At 40.4% G+C, this 14,219-nt stretch overlaps 1 protein-coding gene across 1 annotated transcript; it reads right to left on the reverse strand.

Annotated features, from left to right (window-relative positions):
* Positions 1 to 1,041: 1,041 nt before the first annotated feature.
* LOC104984316 (olfactory receptor 10H3-like) lies at positions 1,042 to 13,449 on the reverse strand. Its single transcript, XM_010833994.1, has 3 exons — positions 13,421 to 13,449; positions 12,522 to 12,694; positions 1,042 to 2,003 (listed from the first exon to the last, which is right to left on the reverse strand). The coding sequence occupies exons 1-3, from the start codon at positions 13,447 to 13,449 to the stop codon at positions 1,042 to 1,044; spliced, it is 1,164 nt and encodes a 387-aa protein (XP_010832296.1).
* Positions 13,450 to 14,219: the final 770 nt, after the last annotated feature.

Consider the following 14,219-nt stretch of genomic DNA (forward strand, 5'->3'; position numbering starts at 1 on the left):
CACCACTTATTGAAGAGACTGCCTTTTCCCCATTGTATATTTTTGCCTCCTTTGTCAAAGATAAGATGCCCAGAGGTATGTGGGTTTATCTCTGGGCTTTCTATCTTATTCCATTGGTCTATATTTCACACTATCATTTCTTGACTGCCTCTCCATTGTCTTGCATCCCCCAAATTCCCTGATTTAACAACTACTTAAATGTGCCCTTTGGAACTCAGGGTAGGTCATAGAGGTTGGAGCCTATTTCCTACAAACAAGAAATGGCAGGGTGGGTGGATACATAAAGGCCTCTGTGCCCAGGAGCCCCACAGGGTCCTGCTTAGTTTCATTGCCAGCCTCTTCCTTCCTCCTCTCTTTTCCAGATTTTTCCCATGTATTTTATAGTTTTTAATCCAATTGAGTAATCAGATCTATTCCTAGTGCTCTACTCTCTCTCTGTCCTTTCCATTTTAGAATCTTTCACTTCATTCAGCTCAAAATAAAAACTTCCCTTAGACTCCATTACTCCAAAATGGAGTGAGAAACTACAAATAGCAAATCATTTTCTGAGAGACACTGTTTTCTTTTGTACATTTGTTATAATTAAAGGATAATAGTAATAGTACTCTAGACACAGCACTTTATACATAGAAAAGACTCAGTTCTGGTGGGTTATTAATTTTAGGTTATTTATTATTATTCTTTAGGTTGTTGATTCTTATTTTGGGGAGGGGGTGAAGGGACAAAATCTTCTCTTGGTAGTCCATTCAAGAAGAATCATGTGCATTAGGGACCTGACACATCCTTGTGATTCTGCTCACCTGCCTATAAGTAGGTAGCATATTCCTAGGCATAGTTAATGGGATACAGTTCATCACATTGGATATAAACAAGATATTATGATGGATTGAGGCTATAAGAGGGGGAAAACTGGAGAAAGTCAAATAGCTACCATGCATCATACTCCTAGGGAGTGTGGGTATTTTCATATACCTGTATCATCACAAGGGTTCTATGAAGAAAGGCATCATTGTCTCCAACCCTTCTACCCTATATTGGTGGCTAGGAGTTTAGGGGACAGAAAGTTCTGCGGAAGCTTCTCTTTATGGCATTCTTTAGCTCCTTATTCCTAAGACTGAAAATAATTGGACTAAGAAAGGGGGTGAAGACTGTATAAGTGGTGGTCATCAGAATGTTACTGTCCATAGAATGAAGACCCTTGGGCTTGAGGTAGATGATGGAGGCAAAACCGTAGTGCACGACCACTATGGTGAGGTGGGAGACACAGGTGGAGAAGGTCTTGTGCCGGCCCTCAGTGGATGGGATCCTCAGGATGGCAGCCACGATGAAGACATAGGAGAGGACGATAAGGAATAAACACCCAATCAGGGCTGTGACACAGACCAGGATCACAGCCAGGGTGAGAGAGGCTGTGTCCCTCCCACAGGCCAACTTCAAGAGGGAAAAAATATGGCAGAAAAAATGGTGAATCTCATTGGACCCACAGAAGGTGAGATGAAAAACTATCAGTGTCACCATCATCCCCACAACTGAGCCTCCAGCCCAGCACCAGGACACAAGACGGGCACAGTCACAGGTGCTCATGAGCACATTGTAGCGCAGGGGGTGGCAGATGGCCACGTAGCGGTCATAGCCCATGATCATGAGCAGGAAGGAGTGGGTGTAGCCAAACGTAAAGGAGAAAAACATCTGGCTGGCACAGGCCACAAAGGTGATGGAGCGGTGTGTGGACAGCATGTCCACCAGCATTTCAGGGGTAATGGTAACAGTGAACAGAATCTCAGAGATGGAGAGGGCACACAGGAAGAGGTACATGGGGGTGTGGAGGCTGTGCTCCCTCCAGATGGTGCCCATGATGAGCAGGTTCCCCAGCAGTGTGAACAGGTACATCAGCAGGTACAGCAGGAAGAAGGTGGGCAGGAGCTGCTGAGGGAAGTTGGAGAAGCCAATGAGGATGAATTCAGACACCGTGCTGTAATTCTGACCAGATGAGGATGCTGCATCTGGGGAGATCAGAAAGAGAATGAAGGCACAGTGGTTAAAACAGAGGCACTGCTGCTGCTGCTGCAGCTAAGTCACTTCAGTCGTGTCAGACTCTGTGCGACCCCATAGATGGCAGCCCACCAGGCTCCCCCGTCCCTGGGATTCTCCAGGCAAGAACACTGGAGTGGGTTGCCATTTCCTTCTCCAATGCATGAAAGTGAAAAGTGAAAGTGAAGTCGCTCAGTTGTGTCCGACCCTCAGCGACCCCATGGACTGCAGCCCACCAGGCTCCTTTGTCCATGGGATTTGCCAGGCAAGACTACTGGAGTGGGCTGCCACTGCCTTCTCCAAAACAGAGGCACTAGCATACATTAAAGGCTAATTGAAGAGCTCTATGCTATACAGATGGAGAAGGAAATGGCAGCCCACTCCAGAATTCTTGCCTGGAGAATCCCATGGACAGAGGAGCTTGCCAGGCTACAGTCTATGTGGTCACAAGAGTAGGACACAACTGAGTGACTAAGCACATACTATACAGAGAAGTTGGACTTAACTAGTGGCTCAGACAGTAAAGTATCTGCCTGCAATGCAGGAGACCAGAATTCGATCCCTGGGTTGGAAAGGTCCCCTGGAGTAAAGCAATCCACCCCAGTATTTTTGCCTGGAGAATTCCATGGACAGAGGAGTCTGGCAAGCTACAGTCTGTGAAGTCACAAAGAGTTGGACAAGACTGAGCTACTAACATTTTCACTTCACTTCTTTTTTCATGCTGTACAGGAAGTCCCTAACACATGAATCTTCAAGTTTTAAACTTTCAAAGATATGAACTTGTGTTCAAATGTCCACTCATATAAGTTAGTTCACATATTTGGTGAGACCTGCTATACTTTTCAAGGTACTGTGCTCTAAGATTAAAAATGTTTTCTTTATTTTTTGTGTTTATTTATTTTCTATGTATTTTTTTGTTTGAAAAGTATTATAAGCTGGTAATGGTATAGTATTATATAGACAATTGTGTTAATTGGGTACCTAAGCTAACCTTGTTGGACTTGAAAGAAAATTACACTTATGAACGCACTCTGGTAATGGAACTCATTTGTATGTAGGGGGCTTACCGTATATCCATTTGCTTAACTTCTCTGGGTCACACAGTCTCCATCGGTAAGTTGGAATAAATCATTATAGCTTTTGCCTTTCAGCATTGTGATAAACACCAGTGAATTAAGTGCTTAAGACATAGTTTTGGTTCCTGGGTGTTTATTAACAGCGATGAAAAGAAATAGAATATCCAGGTTTGTAATCAAGACAGACATAGATGATCAGGGTCATAGTTTCCTGAATACTGTGCCTGTTCTAGATTGGATTTTGGATTTATCAAAATAATTTTTCCTCTGAGAGATTTTTCTTTTAATTGAGTAACCCATTTGTCTTTATTTGAGTACTGTCTTCTTTTAGTACTGAATTCATTCCTGCCATCGTATCCTGTGTGCGTGTATATGCATGCATGTTAAGGTGCTTCCAACCCTTTGTGACCCTACAGACCATAGCCCACCAGGCTCCTCTGTCCATGGGATTCTCCAGGCAAGAATACTGGAGTGGATTGCCATTTCCTACTTCACTGGGAAGCCTATATATGCAATCCGAAGAGAAACCAGATTATTGTATATAAATAAATATATATACACCTAATGAAATTGAAGGGAACATTTGAAAATAAAAGGATAGGTGAATATATGCCAGGCAAATGTTCACCAAAGGAAAATGAAGAAGCAATGCTGAAAGCAGAAAAAATAGAATTTAATGAAATAATAATCATAAAATCTCTGATACCATATGCCAGTAAAAGGAACCAGGTTCCCTGGAGAAGTGGTCTGTGCATGGATGCAAACCTAGATCTCTTCAACAGTGTAATGGAACTTTCACTGAATAGTGTGTTAGTGCTAAAGGATACTGGAACCAGACTGAAAATGTGCCCATTGGCATAGCTGAGCATCAGAAAGAGTGATCATGTGCAGACGATGGAGGAACAGCTAAAGGATGCCAAGAAGCAATTAGGAAATCCAGAAGGTGAAAAGTTTCAAAGAACAATTAGTTGAATCTCATCAGCAAGCCAGGGTCATGAAAAGAGTGAAGAGAAATTCAAGGGACATAACAATCACATCCAACATAGAGTTCTAGATTTGATGTGGATTTAGATAAGCTGGTTGTAAGGTGTTATTAAGGATATAGAGAAGATTTTGATTTGTTATGGGTGAATGATGAGGTATTAATAATATGAAGAGATCATTCTTAATTTAGTTATTAACTTTAAGTATGAGCTTGTTATTTTGGCTATGAAGGAAAATATTAGTAGCTTAAATATGTACTGAAATTTAAAAATTACACACATGTGCACACCAAGGAAGAAAGAAGAATATTTTGTGAAGATTATTAGAACACTGTAGCAACCTAATAGATATAAATAACCTATATAACTGACTCAATGGACATGAATTTGAGCAAACTCTGGGAGACAGTGAAGGACAGGACAGCTTGGCATGCTGCAGTCCATGGAGTCACAAAGAGTCAGACACGACTTAGCAACTGAACAACAGCAATGTACCCCTAGATAATTAATAAAGAAATAATGAACACAACTTTCAGTGAAATAGATATGAGGCAGAAATATATAAATTGAAACTAGATAAGTAGATTTTAAAACTGAGGTTGCAAGTTTTGATAGGGTTCAGAAATGTAATTTGGGAATTATTAATTATTATGCAATAATAATATTCAGACATTAGCTCCTGAATATACTTGGGCTCTTCACCAAGCAGAGACTAAACATAATTTTCAACCATATAGAGAATTTTAACAAAACTTAGCCTTCTATTTGGACATAGAGCAAATCTCCATACACTTCAAAGTATAAATATTATATAGATTGTAGTGCATTAAAATTGGAAATCAGTAGAGAAGAAATGCCTTTCCAAATTCTATAAGTTAGGAACTCAATATAATATTAAATAATATTTTTTCTGTAGCAAGTCATAAGATGAATGAAGAAATATTTGTAATTAACCATCAAATGTCAAATTTATAAGCTAAAACAGTACTGTCATGGGAAACATATTGCTTTAAGCATACATATACATATATGTCATAAGACTTTATTCAGAAAACAAATCATCCTTAACACAGCCCAAATCAAGCAATTGGAAAAGATTAATAAGATAGAAACAAGGAGAAAATTGCCAATGAGAAAACACAAAACTAAAATTGGAAAATAACTACAGAAATAAATGACATTTCTAAATCAATGAAAATAATAAGAAAACTATGTTAAGAAATTCAAAACAATAAATGAATAAATTCTCAGAAACATGTACAATTTCAGACCTGGTTCAAGAAATAGACACTCTGGATATTCAAATAAGCTTTAAAGAAATTGAAATGGTTAAAGACCTTCTCTTTCTATAATCATTAACCCCAGTGGGTTTATAAGTGAATGCTCATAAATTTTTAAAGAACAGTTGATGAATACTTTATATATAATCTTCAAAATATAAATAAATAACAGAAAAATAGTTGAAATCTACCATGCTCATTTCCTCATGTTAATGTAATCTTGATTCTAAAACCAGGTTAAGAATGTTTATAATTATAGACTCAGTTTACCTATTTATGTAGATTTGAAAATCCATTATATGATATTACAAGTCAAATGAAATAGTGTAGTAAAAATCATATATAGTATGATCAAGTGGTATTGGTTTATCCCATGAATGACAGGATGCACAGCATCAGATAACCTATCATGTGGTTCATCACATAAACTAAAAAATTATGTAAGTATTTTGATCAAGTAAAGAACATATTTTCTAAAATTCAACAATCATGATTTTTTATTTAATTGACATATAAGATATCAGTTTCAGGTGCACAACATAATGATTCATTATATATCTATTTATGACTTTTAAAAAATCCTTTGCAACATGAAATCAAAAGGAACTTTCTTAGCTAGATAAAGAGAATATACTACAAAACTAAAAAGTAATATACTAAGTGGGGTAGTTTATGTGTATTATTTTAGGATCAGAAGCAAGTCAAAGTTACTTACTGTCTCTGCTGTTCTTTAACATGGAACTGAAAGTCATGAATGATGCTACAAGGAAAGAAAAGAAAAAAATATATATATAAGGATTGGAAGAGAAGAGACTTGAGCATCTAGAAAGATAAAAGAGTTGAGACATAATATGTTAGTGCAGTAAGAAAGTGCAGTGCTGCAGAAGGCGAGATCAGCTTCCAAAAATCATAGTCTTTTTCAAGGTATTACACCAGTAACAATCATTCAAAATATGCAACTTAAGTTAAAATCAAGATAATACTCCCAGAGTAACACGCATTATAAACAAACAGCTCTCAAGCATTTTGGTCTTAGGATCCCTTTACTAAAACTCCAAAATTATTGAGGCTCCTAAAGGGTTTTTGTTTAGGTGGACTGTAGCTATCAATTTTTACCATATTAAAAATTAAAGCAGAGAATCTTTAAAGTATTTAGTTAGCACATTTTAAAGAATAATAGTAAACCTACTTCAAGTTAATAATGGTAACATTTATATGAGAGTAATTCCATTTTCAAAAACATTTAGTGAGAAGAATAGCCTTGTTTTAGATTTTTGAAAATATGCCTAATGACTGCCTTATAAGAGCTTGATGTTCATGTCTGCTTCTTCATTTAGTCTGTGGTAAATACATTATTTTAACTGAAGCATATGATGAAAACACATTCACACACCTGTAATTGGAAAGGGGCTTCCCAGGTGGCTCAGGTGGTAAAGAATTCACCTGCCAATGCAGGAGATGTAGGTTCGATCTCTGGGTCAGGAAGATCCCTTGGAGTAGGCAGTGGTAGCTCACTCCGGTATTGTTGCCTGGGAAATCCCATGGACAAAGGAACCTGGTGGGCTATGGTCCATGGGACCATAAAGAGTCAGACACAACAGCACTCACACAATGCAATTGGAAAAGTAGGGGGGTCCATTTTCTAGACCCCCAGAAAATGTCTTTGGGACCCTCATCGGTCCTCGTATCACACTTTGAAAACCTCTGTTATAAAATACCTAGGAGTTAACAAAAAATATTCAGTAACTCCAAAGACAAAAAATCTAACCACTAATAAAAATCTGAATATATGAAAATAGACTATATTCTCAAATGAGCTAATATTGTAGTGAAGCCAGCTCTCCTCCAAATTATGAGTGCAACTGTAGTTACAATTCCGGTGTATCGACTGTGAATTTGATAAAAACCAAGCAAAAATCCATTATGAAAATAAAGTCAGTACAAAACTCCGCTAATGCTATAAAAATGAACTAAGCAGGAGAGATATGCCTTCCTAGATCGCGAGACATGCTTTAGTCATTGTCATTTTATAAAGTGTGAAATCTGGAACAGACATAGACACTCATGAAATGGTTTGGCTATCTCAGAAAATATCCTTTCATTATTCAACATCTAATATATTATTAGGGTGGCAGCATGAATCTAAGGGGAAAGATGGATTGTTTACTCCTTTGTGGTGGGAAAACTATATTTTATGAAGCAAAGTAAATTTGAATTTATGCCTAAGACCACATGCAAAGATGAAAACCATTTGGATTCAGGACCTAAATATTAAATATAAGCCATAACATTAAAAGGAAAAAGTAGAAGAGAATTAACTTTGTTGATTTTTAAAACCAGAAACGTTCAGGTGATTTTTAAAACATCTGAAACATTGACATTAAGTGTTTTTGTTCCATGTGAGATATTTTAGATAAAATGATCTGGCAGATGAAAAGTTAGGAAAAAATAAATTCCATTCTGTACTAAGGAATACTATCTAGAAGAAGAAACAAGTAGGAACTTTGATACAGATATGAGCAAAGGATATGAGCAGATAAATCACAGAAGTTACCAATGAAAATGAAAAGATGCTCAAAAAAAAAGGGGGGGGGGTGTCAAGGTGGTTAATGGAAACCAGCAATGGAATTTTATTGCATACAGAAGCATTTAATTCCCAAAATTAGAAAATTCCATGTCAACTGGACTATGGGGCAAAAGAATCCTCCTATGCTGCTGCTGAGAATGTAGAACGGTGAAAATTCAGAATATACAAGCTCTGTACACCAGCAAATTTGATCCTAAGTCTATCTCTACTTCTTAAACTTATTTACAGGGAAGGATGCAAGAGGCTGGGCTTCTCTGGTAGTTCAACTGGTAAAGAATCCACATGCAACACAGGAGATCCCAGTTAGATTCCTTGGTTGGGAAGATCCTCTGGAGAAGGGATAGGCTACCCACTCCAGTATTTTGGGGTTTCCCTGGTGGCTCAGACAGTAAAGAATCTGCCTGCAATGTGGGAGACCTGGATTCGATTCCTGGGTTGGGAAGATCCCCTGGAGAAGAGAATGTCTATCCACTCCAGTCTTCTTGCCTGGAGAATTCCATGGACAGAAGAGCCTGGTGGGCTACAATTCACCAGGTCGCAAAGAGTCGGACGCCACTGAGCAACTAACACACACAAATGCGAGAGGATGTTCCTGGTAGCATTGCTGTAGTAGGGGAATTGGAAACGTTTGTTGGTCACAACCGGGGAGACTCCAGGTAAAACGGATTGGATGCCCAAACAGATGTTAGATGTGTGCCTAACAGTGTAAATGAAATTTTACAATAAGATGGAGTGAATCAGCCAAAAAACAAGATGACCTCTCCAGCATAATTCCTTTTAGGCACATTGAAAATGTAGAACGTGAAACTATTCTGTGAAACTGGCACAGTGGATACACGTTATCACACACTGGCAAAACCCATAGAGTGTACCATGCAAAGAGTGAAGCTTAGGGTAAACTTGGACATTGGTTAATTATATTGTATCTATATTGGTTCAACAATTGTGACAAATGGACAACATTAATGCAACACATAAATAATAGAGGAAGCTGTGTTCAGGAAAAGGAGGTAAGTGGGAACTTGCTATACTATCTGATCCGCTTTTCTGTAAACGTTAAACTTCTCTAATAAGCCTCATTCATTTAAAAAATAGATAAAAATCCATTTAAAATTGCATATAGAGAACAATACATAACTTGAAAGAACACATACAAATCTAAGAGTACACATGAAGTATTTTGAAATGATTGTCAAAACAAGAAGGAAATGGGGTGGAAAAAAATGGAATGTATTCATGAAATATGAGAAGGATCTTGGGCAAACCCATGATGATCAAAGCTGCAAACTGGAAATACCATTGACTCAAACCTCAACAGCTGAAGTCCATAATGAAGTTTTTAACATATATTTTTATGAATAATTTGAGTTATGTTGCTGCCCAGAGCTCCTAAACTCCTTGACTCTGAGACAAGCCTCTGCCTCATTGCATACCCTGGTTGTCTCATTAAGGCATTGTCTCAAGAATCCCCCACAGTAAGGGTCAGCCTGGAACTGGGAGGACACAGAATCGCCAGGACAGTGAGGACCTTAGCTGGAGTGAAGATGCTCTATGGAATGAGGAAGATGCATTTATGGCCCCAAAATTCTTCTGGCCATCTATGCACTCCACCAAAAAACCAAGACATTGATGTCAACCCCCAGGAAGTTGATCCAACCTCTACTCTTTTCTCCAGTCCCTGCCTCACTCCCACAGTCTGCAGTGTCAATTGCCTTCCATGCTTCATCCCTCCATTCTCCTTCCCCAAGAAGTGCTCAGTTTCTTCCACTCCTCTACATACATGTGGCTCCATCCCCTCTCCTGAATCACCCTCCACTCTCCTCCTCTGTCCCCTCTCCATTCTGATTTCCAGAGAGTATTTTCTGAAACATGCACAAGGTAAGCAGTCCTCAGACCCAGGGTTCAAATTCCCGCTCCCACCTGTATCTTTGAGAAAGAACGTTAGAGCTCTGAGCATCCTCTCTGAAAAATCAAAGTTCCTAGAGAACTGCCTTCAGTGGGTCCGTGAGGATTCACATGAAGGGCTCAGAGTTTACCTCTGAGTAAAAATAAATAATATTTAAATGTAGTTATCACAGACTTTGAGATGGTGCTTCTTCTTCTGATTGGTTTTATGCCATCCCGTATCACATGTCACCAGTTGGCCCCGTTCTAAACTCACGGTCTCTGACCTCAGTGGAGTACTTAGTCCCCCTAGTAGCCACACAACACTGTTCTCCCTACCCCCAGGAGGCTGATCCAACCTCCACTCTCTTCTCCAGCCCCTGCCTCACCCCTACAGTCTGCCTTCCTACCTCCGGCTCGGTGGAATGGCCGTGATCCTTGAGATTGGTCTCTCCCAACTCCTCTGACAGGTGAACAGAATTCTGTTTCCTCTGGTCTCACAGAGAACGGTTCACACACAGGTGTTGAACAAACATCACACACATTACTTACTGCATCCGGTTCATACTTATGCCTCCCCCAGAGCCTCCCCTTAAGATTAGCACCAGCCCAAGACACAGCAGCAGAGACAAACATACCTAAAGCACAATTTCTCAAGCTCCCACTACTCATGATATTTGGGGCCAGATCATTTCTTGGCTGTCCTTCTCCTTGTACAATGCTTAGCAGCATCCCTAGTCAGAACCTAACAGATGCCAGGAGCATCCCTCCCCCACAATGAGTCATAACAATCAAAAATTATCAAGACATATCAATTTCTCATCTACATGCTTTCTTCTCTGCAATCACCCTCTGTGTTTTTTCAGCTTTTTTACTCTATTGAGGTTTTCAATGGATAAGTCGAAGATCTCTCTTGGTAAATGTCACATTGCACTTGAAAATATGTGGCTTATTTTCTAATATCTTTTGATATTGATTTCTAACATAATTCCACAGTGATAAGAGAACAGACTCTATGATTTCGGTACCTTTAGACCATGAAATTTTTGCACCTTGTTTTATGTTTCTGGATATGTTCCAGTGTCTCCTAGATTATAGTCTATGAGAACTTGAATAGAATTTGTATCCTACTGTTGTGTGAAAATTGCATGCATCTTAATTATGTTGAGTTGGTTCATGGTGCTTTTCAGGTCTACTAAACCCTTCTACTTTTCTATATATCCACTCTATTAATTTTTGAGAGTTTGATATTGAAACTCCAACTAAAAATCTTAATTTATTTATACAATTATGTAAAGTTTAAAAATAAACTAAAATTTAAAAAAAAGTAATTGTAATAGATAGCATAACTAAAGAATCCACCTGCAATTCAGGAGACCCAGGTTGGATCCCTAGGTCAGGAAGATCCCCTGGAGAAAGGAATGGCAACCCCACTCCAGTAATCTTGTCTGGAGAATCCCATGGACAGAGGAGCCTAGCAGGCTAGAGTCCATGGGGTCACAGAGAGTCAGACATGACTGAGTGACTAACACTGCTTCCTGCAACTTTGTTCTGTGTTCCAAGTCTCCTGTAATTGTGTTATCATACTTTCATAATTAAAAATAAATAAGTGAAATTTTAAAAATTATCAAGATATATCCAAATATCCAGTGTCAGGCAGAATCGCCCTGGGGTGAGAACTGCTGACCTAGAAGCTGCAAAGGGTACCTAGGCTAAGCAAAAGCTAGGGACCCAGATGGGCAAACAGGAATGATTCCCAGGAGCCTCCCAAAGCTACAGTCCTCTATTACTACTCTTCTCTCTGGCCCTGACCTCATTCCCAGGCTGAGCAGTGCTACCAACAGCTGTAGGATTCTGCTTTCCTACTCTCTCCCTCCTCTGCTTGAGGGAGATCCTTCTTTGCTTGAGTTGCCTCTTCCAAGAAACGACCAGCAGGGAAGGGGAGAAGAAGCTCTCCTGCTTGTTGCTGTCAGCAGCATCCACAGGCAGGTGTGGGGACAGATATAAGTTCTCCTGGAACTCATACACTGTGCTTTATCCCTGCTGCAGGCTCCAGGAGACTCTTCCCAAGAGCCCCAACCAACCTGGATGTGCAGTCTTCAAGGTCAGGAGATGCTGGAGGAATCTCAGGGGGCCTTCTGGGATCTGCAGTCTCTGCTTCCTCCTCCACCTACCCATTCAAAGTGAAGTCTCCTGGTTGCCTCTCTCTGACCCCTGAGACCTCAGCCCTTACTGAAGGTAGAGAAGCTCCCAGTCTTGGGGGAGACAGAGCTGGATATAGATGCCTTTAACCTCTTGGGGTCAAGGTACTGTCAGAGGTAGAGCAGGAACACAGAATGGGAATCCTGGGCTGTTGCCTTGGGTAAGAGCAGTTGGAAGGCTTCCCAGAATAAGAGTAATTTGGAGCTGAGTCTTGGAGAATGGTTTTCTCTTGGGGTCAGAGTGTAAAGAATATGCCTGCAATGAGGGAGACCCAGGTTCAATCTCTGGGTTGGGAAGATCCCCTAGAGGAGGAAATGACAACCTACTCCAGTATTCTTCCTTTGGAAATTCCATGGACAGAGGAACCTGACTGACTACAGTCCACAGGGTCGCAAAGAGTTGATATGACTGAGCAACTAATACCTTACTCTTGGGCAATATAGGTGTGCTGTCTTCTAGCCAAACTGGAAAACCTCACCTTCTTCCTGATCAAGTTCTACACTATCCCCATTGCCCTGCTGATCCAAGCCAGGAAGCCTGATGTTAGCATAAACCACCCTGGGATAAAATATAATAATTTGATCCTTCAGTTTTTGCCCATGGTTACTGACAGTCAGCTTAGGAGTGACAGTATCTTTTTTATGCTGATTGCTGATGAAATGATAAGGGCTTACAGACTGCTGGTAGCTACAGGATGCATCTGGTCTCCAGGATACTGAGGCAAGATATAAAAATTGGAACATTCAGCGCCACTCCCTAGATCTCTAGGGAGAGAAGAGGGGATGTAGATTGATTTAAGCATTAATGCCAGTGATTTAATCAATCAGGGCTCCATGCTGATCCCTTTACAGAAAATTCCCAAATGGGGCTTTCAGGCTGATGAGCATATGGAGCCGCTGGTAAGTGGGGTGCATCCAGGGAGGGCAAGGAACCTCCTTATTCCTTCCCTCATAATTTTCCCTTCATTTCTCTTCCATTTGTCTGTTCCTGAGTTGTATCTTTTATAATAAACTGGTAACAGGAATTTAAAGCACTTTTCTGAATTCTATGAGTTATTTTAGCAACATGTAGGATGTGAAAGGGGAGGGATGGATCGTGGAAACATCCATCTTTCTAGTCAGTGAAGACTGGCAGCCAAAGTGGGAGCAGTCTTGTGGGACCGAGCCCTTCACCTGTGAGTTCTGACACCAGCTGCAGGTTGTGAGTGTCCTAACTGAATTGTAGGACACTACTAGTGTACAGAGAGTGGGAGAATTGACCTCCCTTCCTGTAGAAAAAAGCCACACATGTAATGTCATAAATGCTCAGCAGCATAGTCTTCCCAGCCTTGTAATCAGCCTCAGTTCTGGCCACTCAGCTCATCCTGGATACCCTCACCTATCTCCCCGCTGCTCCTCCTCTCCCATCACTCCCTGCATCTCCTCATACCAATCTCTGCCCTCAGCAGCCTACTCCCCTCACAGCAGCCAGAAAGGGCTCTCTGCATACAAGAATCTGACCATGCTGCTTGTGTCTGAAACCAACTCCTTGGTACAACCATCTTGGAAAACTGATTGGCAGTATCTATTCAAGCTGAACATAGATCTCTGCTATGACTCATATGACCCCACTATGGTTTTCCCTGGTGGCAGAGTGGTAAAGAACATGCCTGCCAATGCAAGAGATGTGGGTTCAATCTATGAGTCAGGAAGATCCCCTGGAGAAGGAAATGGCAACCCACTCCAGTAATCTTGCCTGGGAGATCCTGTGGACAGAGGGGCCTGGTGGGCTACAGTCTATGGGGTCGCAAAAGAGTCTGACACAACTTAGTGACTAAACAACAACAACAACATGATTCATTAATTACACGTTTAGGTACAGACCCAATGGAACACAAATGTATTATCCATTAAAGGACATGTACGAGATGTTCATAGGAATACCATTCATAGGAATCCCAAAGTGGAAACAACCCAAATGTTTATGAGTATGTTTACCTCATACAGTATCTTTTAGTTATTTAATCTATGTATTATAGAAATATTTAAAGTACCCTATTGCCAATGGAACAAACCCTTCAGGTGGCCTTCATGATCTTGCATGCCCTTGACCTTTCCATCTGTATGCCTACACATCCCAGAAAGCCCCGAGCCACCTTCAGCTCTCCAGGGTTCACCAGACATAACATTGTCCCCAA

This window comes from Bison bison, unplaced genomic scaffold (assembly GCF_000754665.1).
Source record: "Bison bison bison isolate TAMUID 2011002044 unplaced genomic scaffold, Bison_UMD1.0 scf7180017863978, whole genome shotgun sequence".
NCBI lineage: Eukaryota > Metazoa > Chordata > Mammalia > Artiodactyla > Bovidae > Bison > Bison bison.

Bases quoted from the DNA above. Each gene is read 5' to 3' on its own strand.
- LOC104984316 (XM_010833994.1), bottom strand. From the start codon at position 13,449: ATGGGAGAGGAGGAGCAGCGGGGAGATAG. The intron at 12,695-13,420 runs GTGAGGGTATCC...TCATTTCATCAG, and splicing joins GAGGAGCAGCGGGGAGATAG to CAATCAGCATAAAAAAGATA. The intron at 2,004-12,521 runs GTGAGGTTTTCC...TGATCTCCCCAG, and splicing joins AGAACTTGATCAGGAAGAAG to ATGCAGCATCCTCATCTGGT.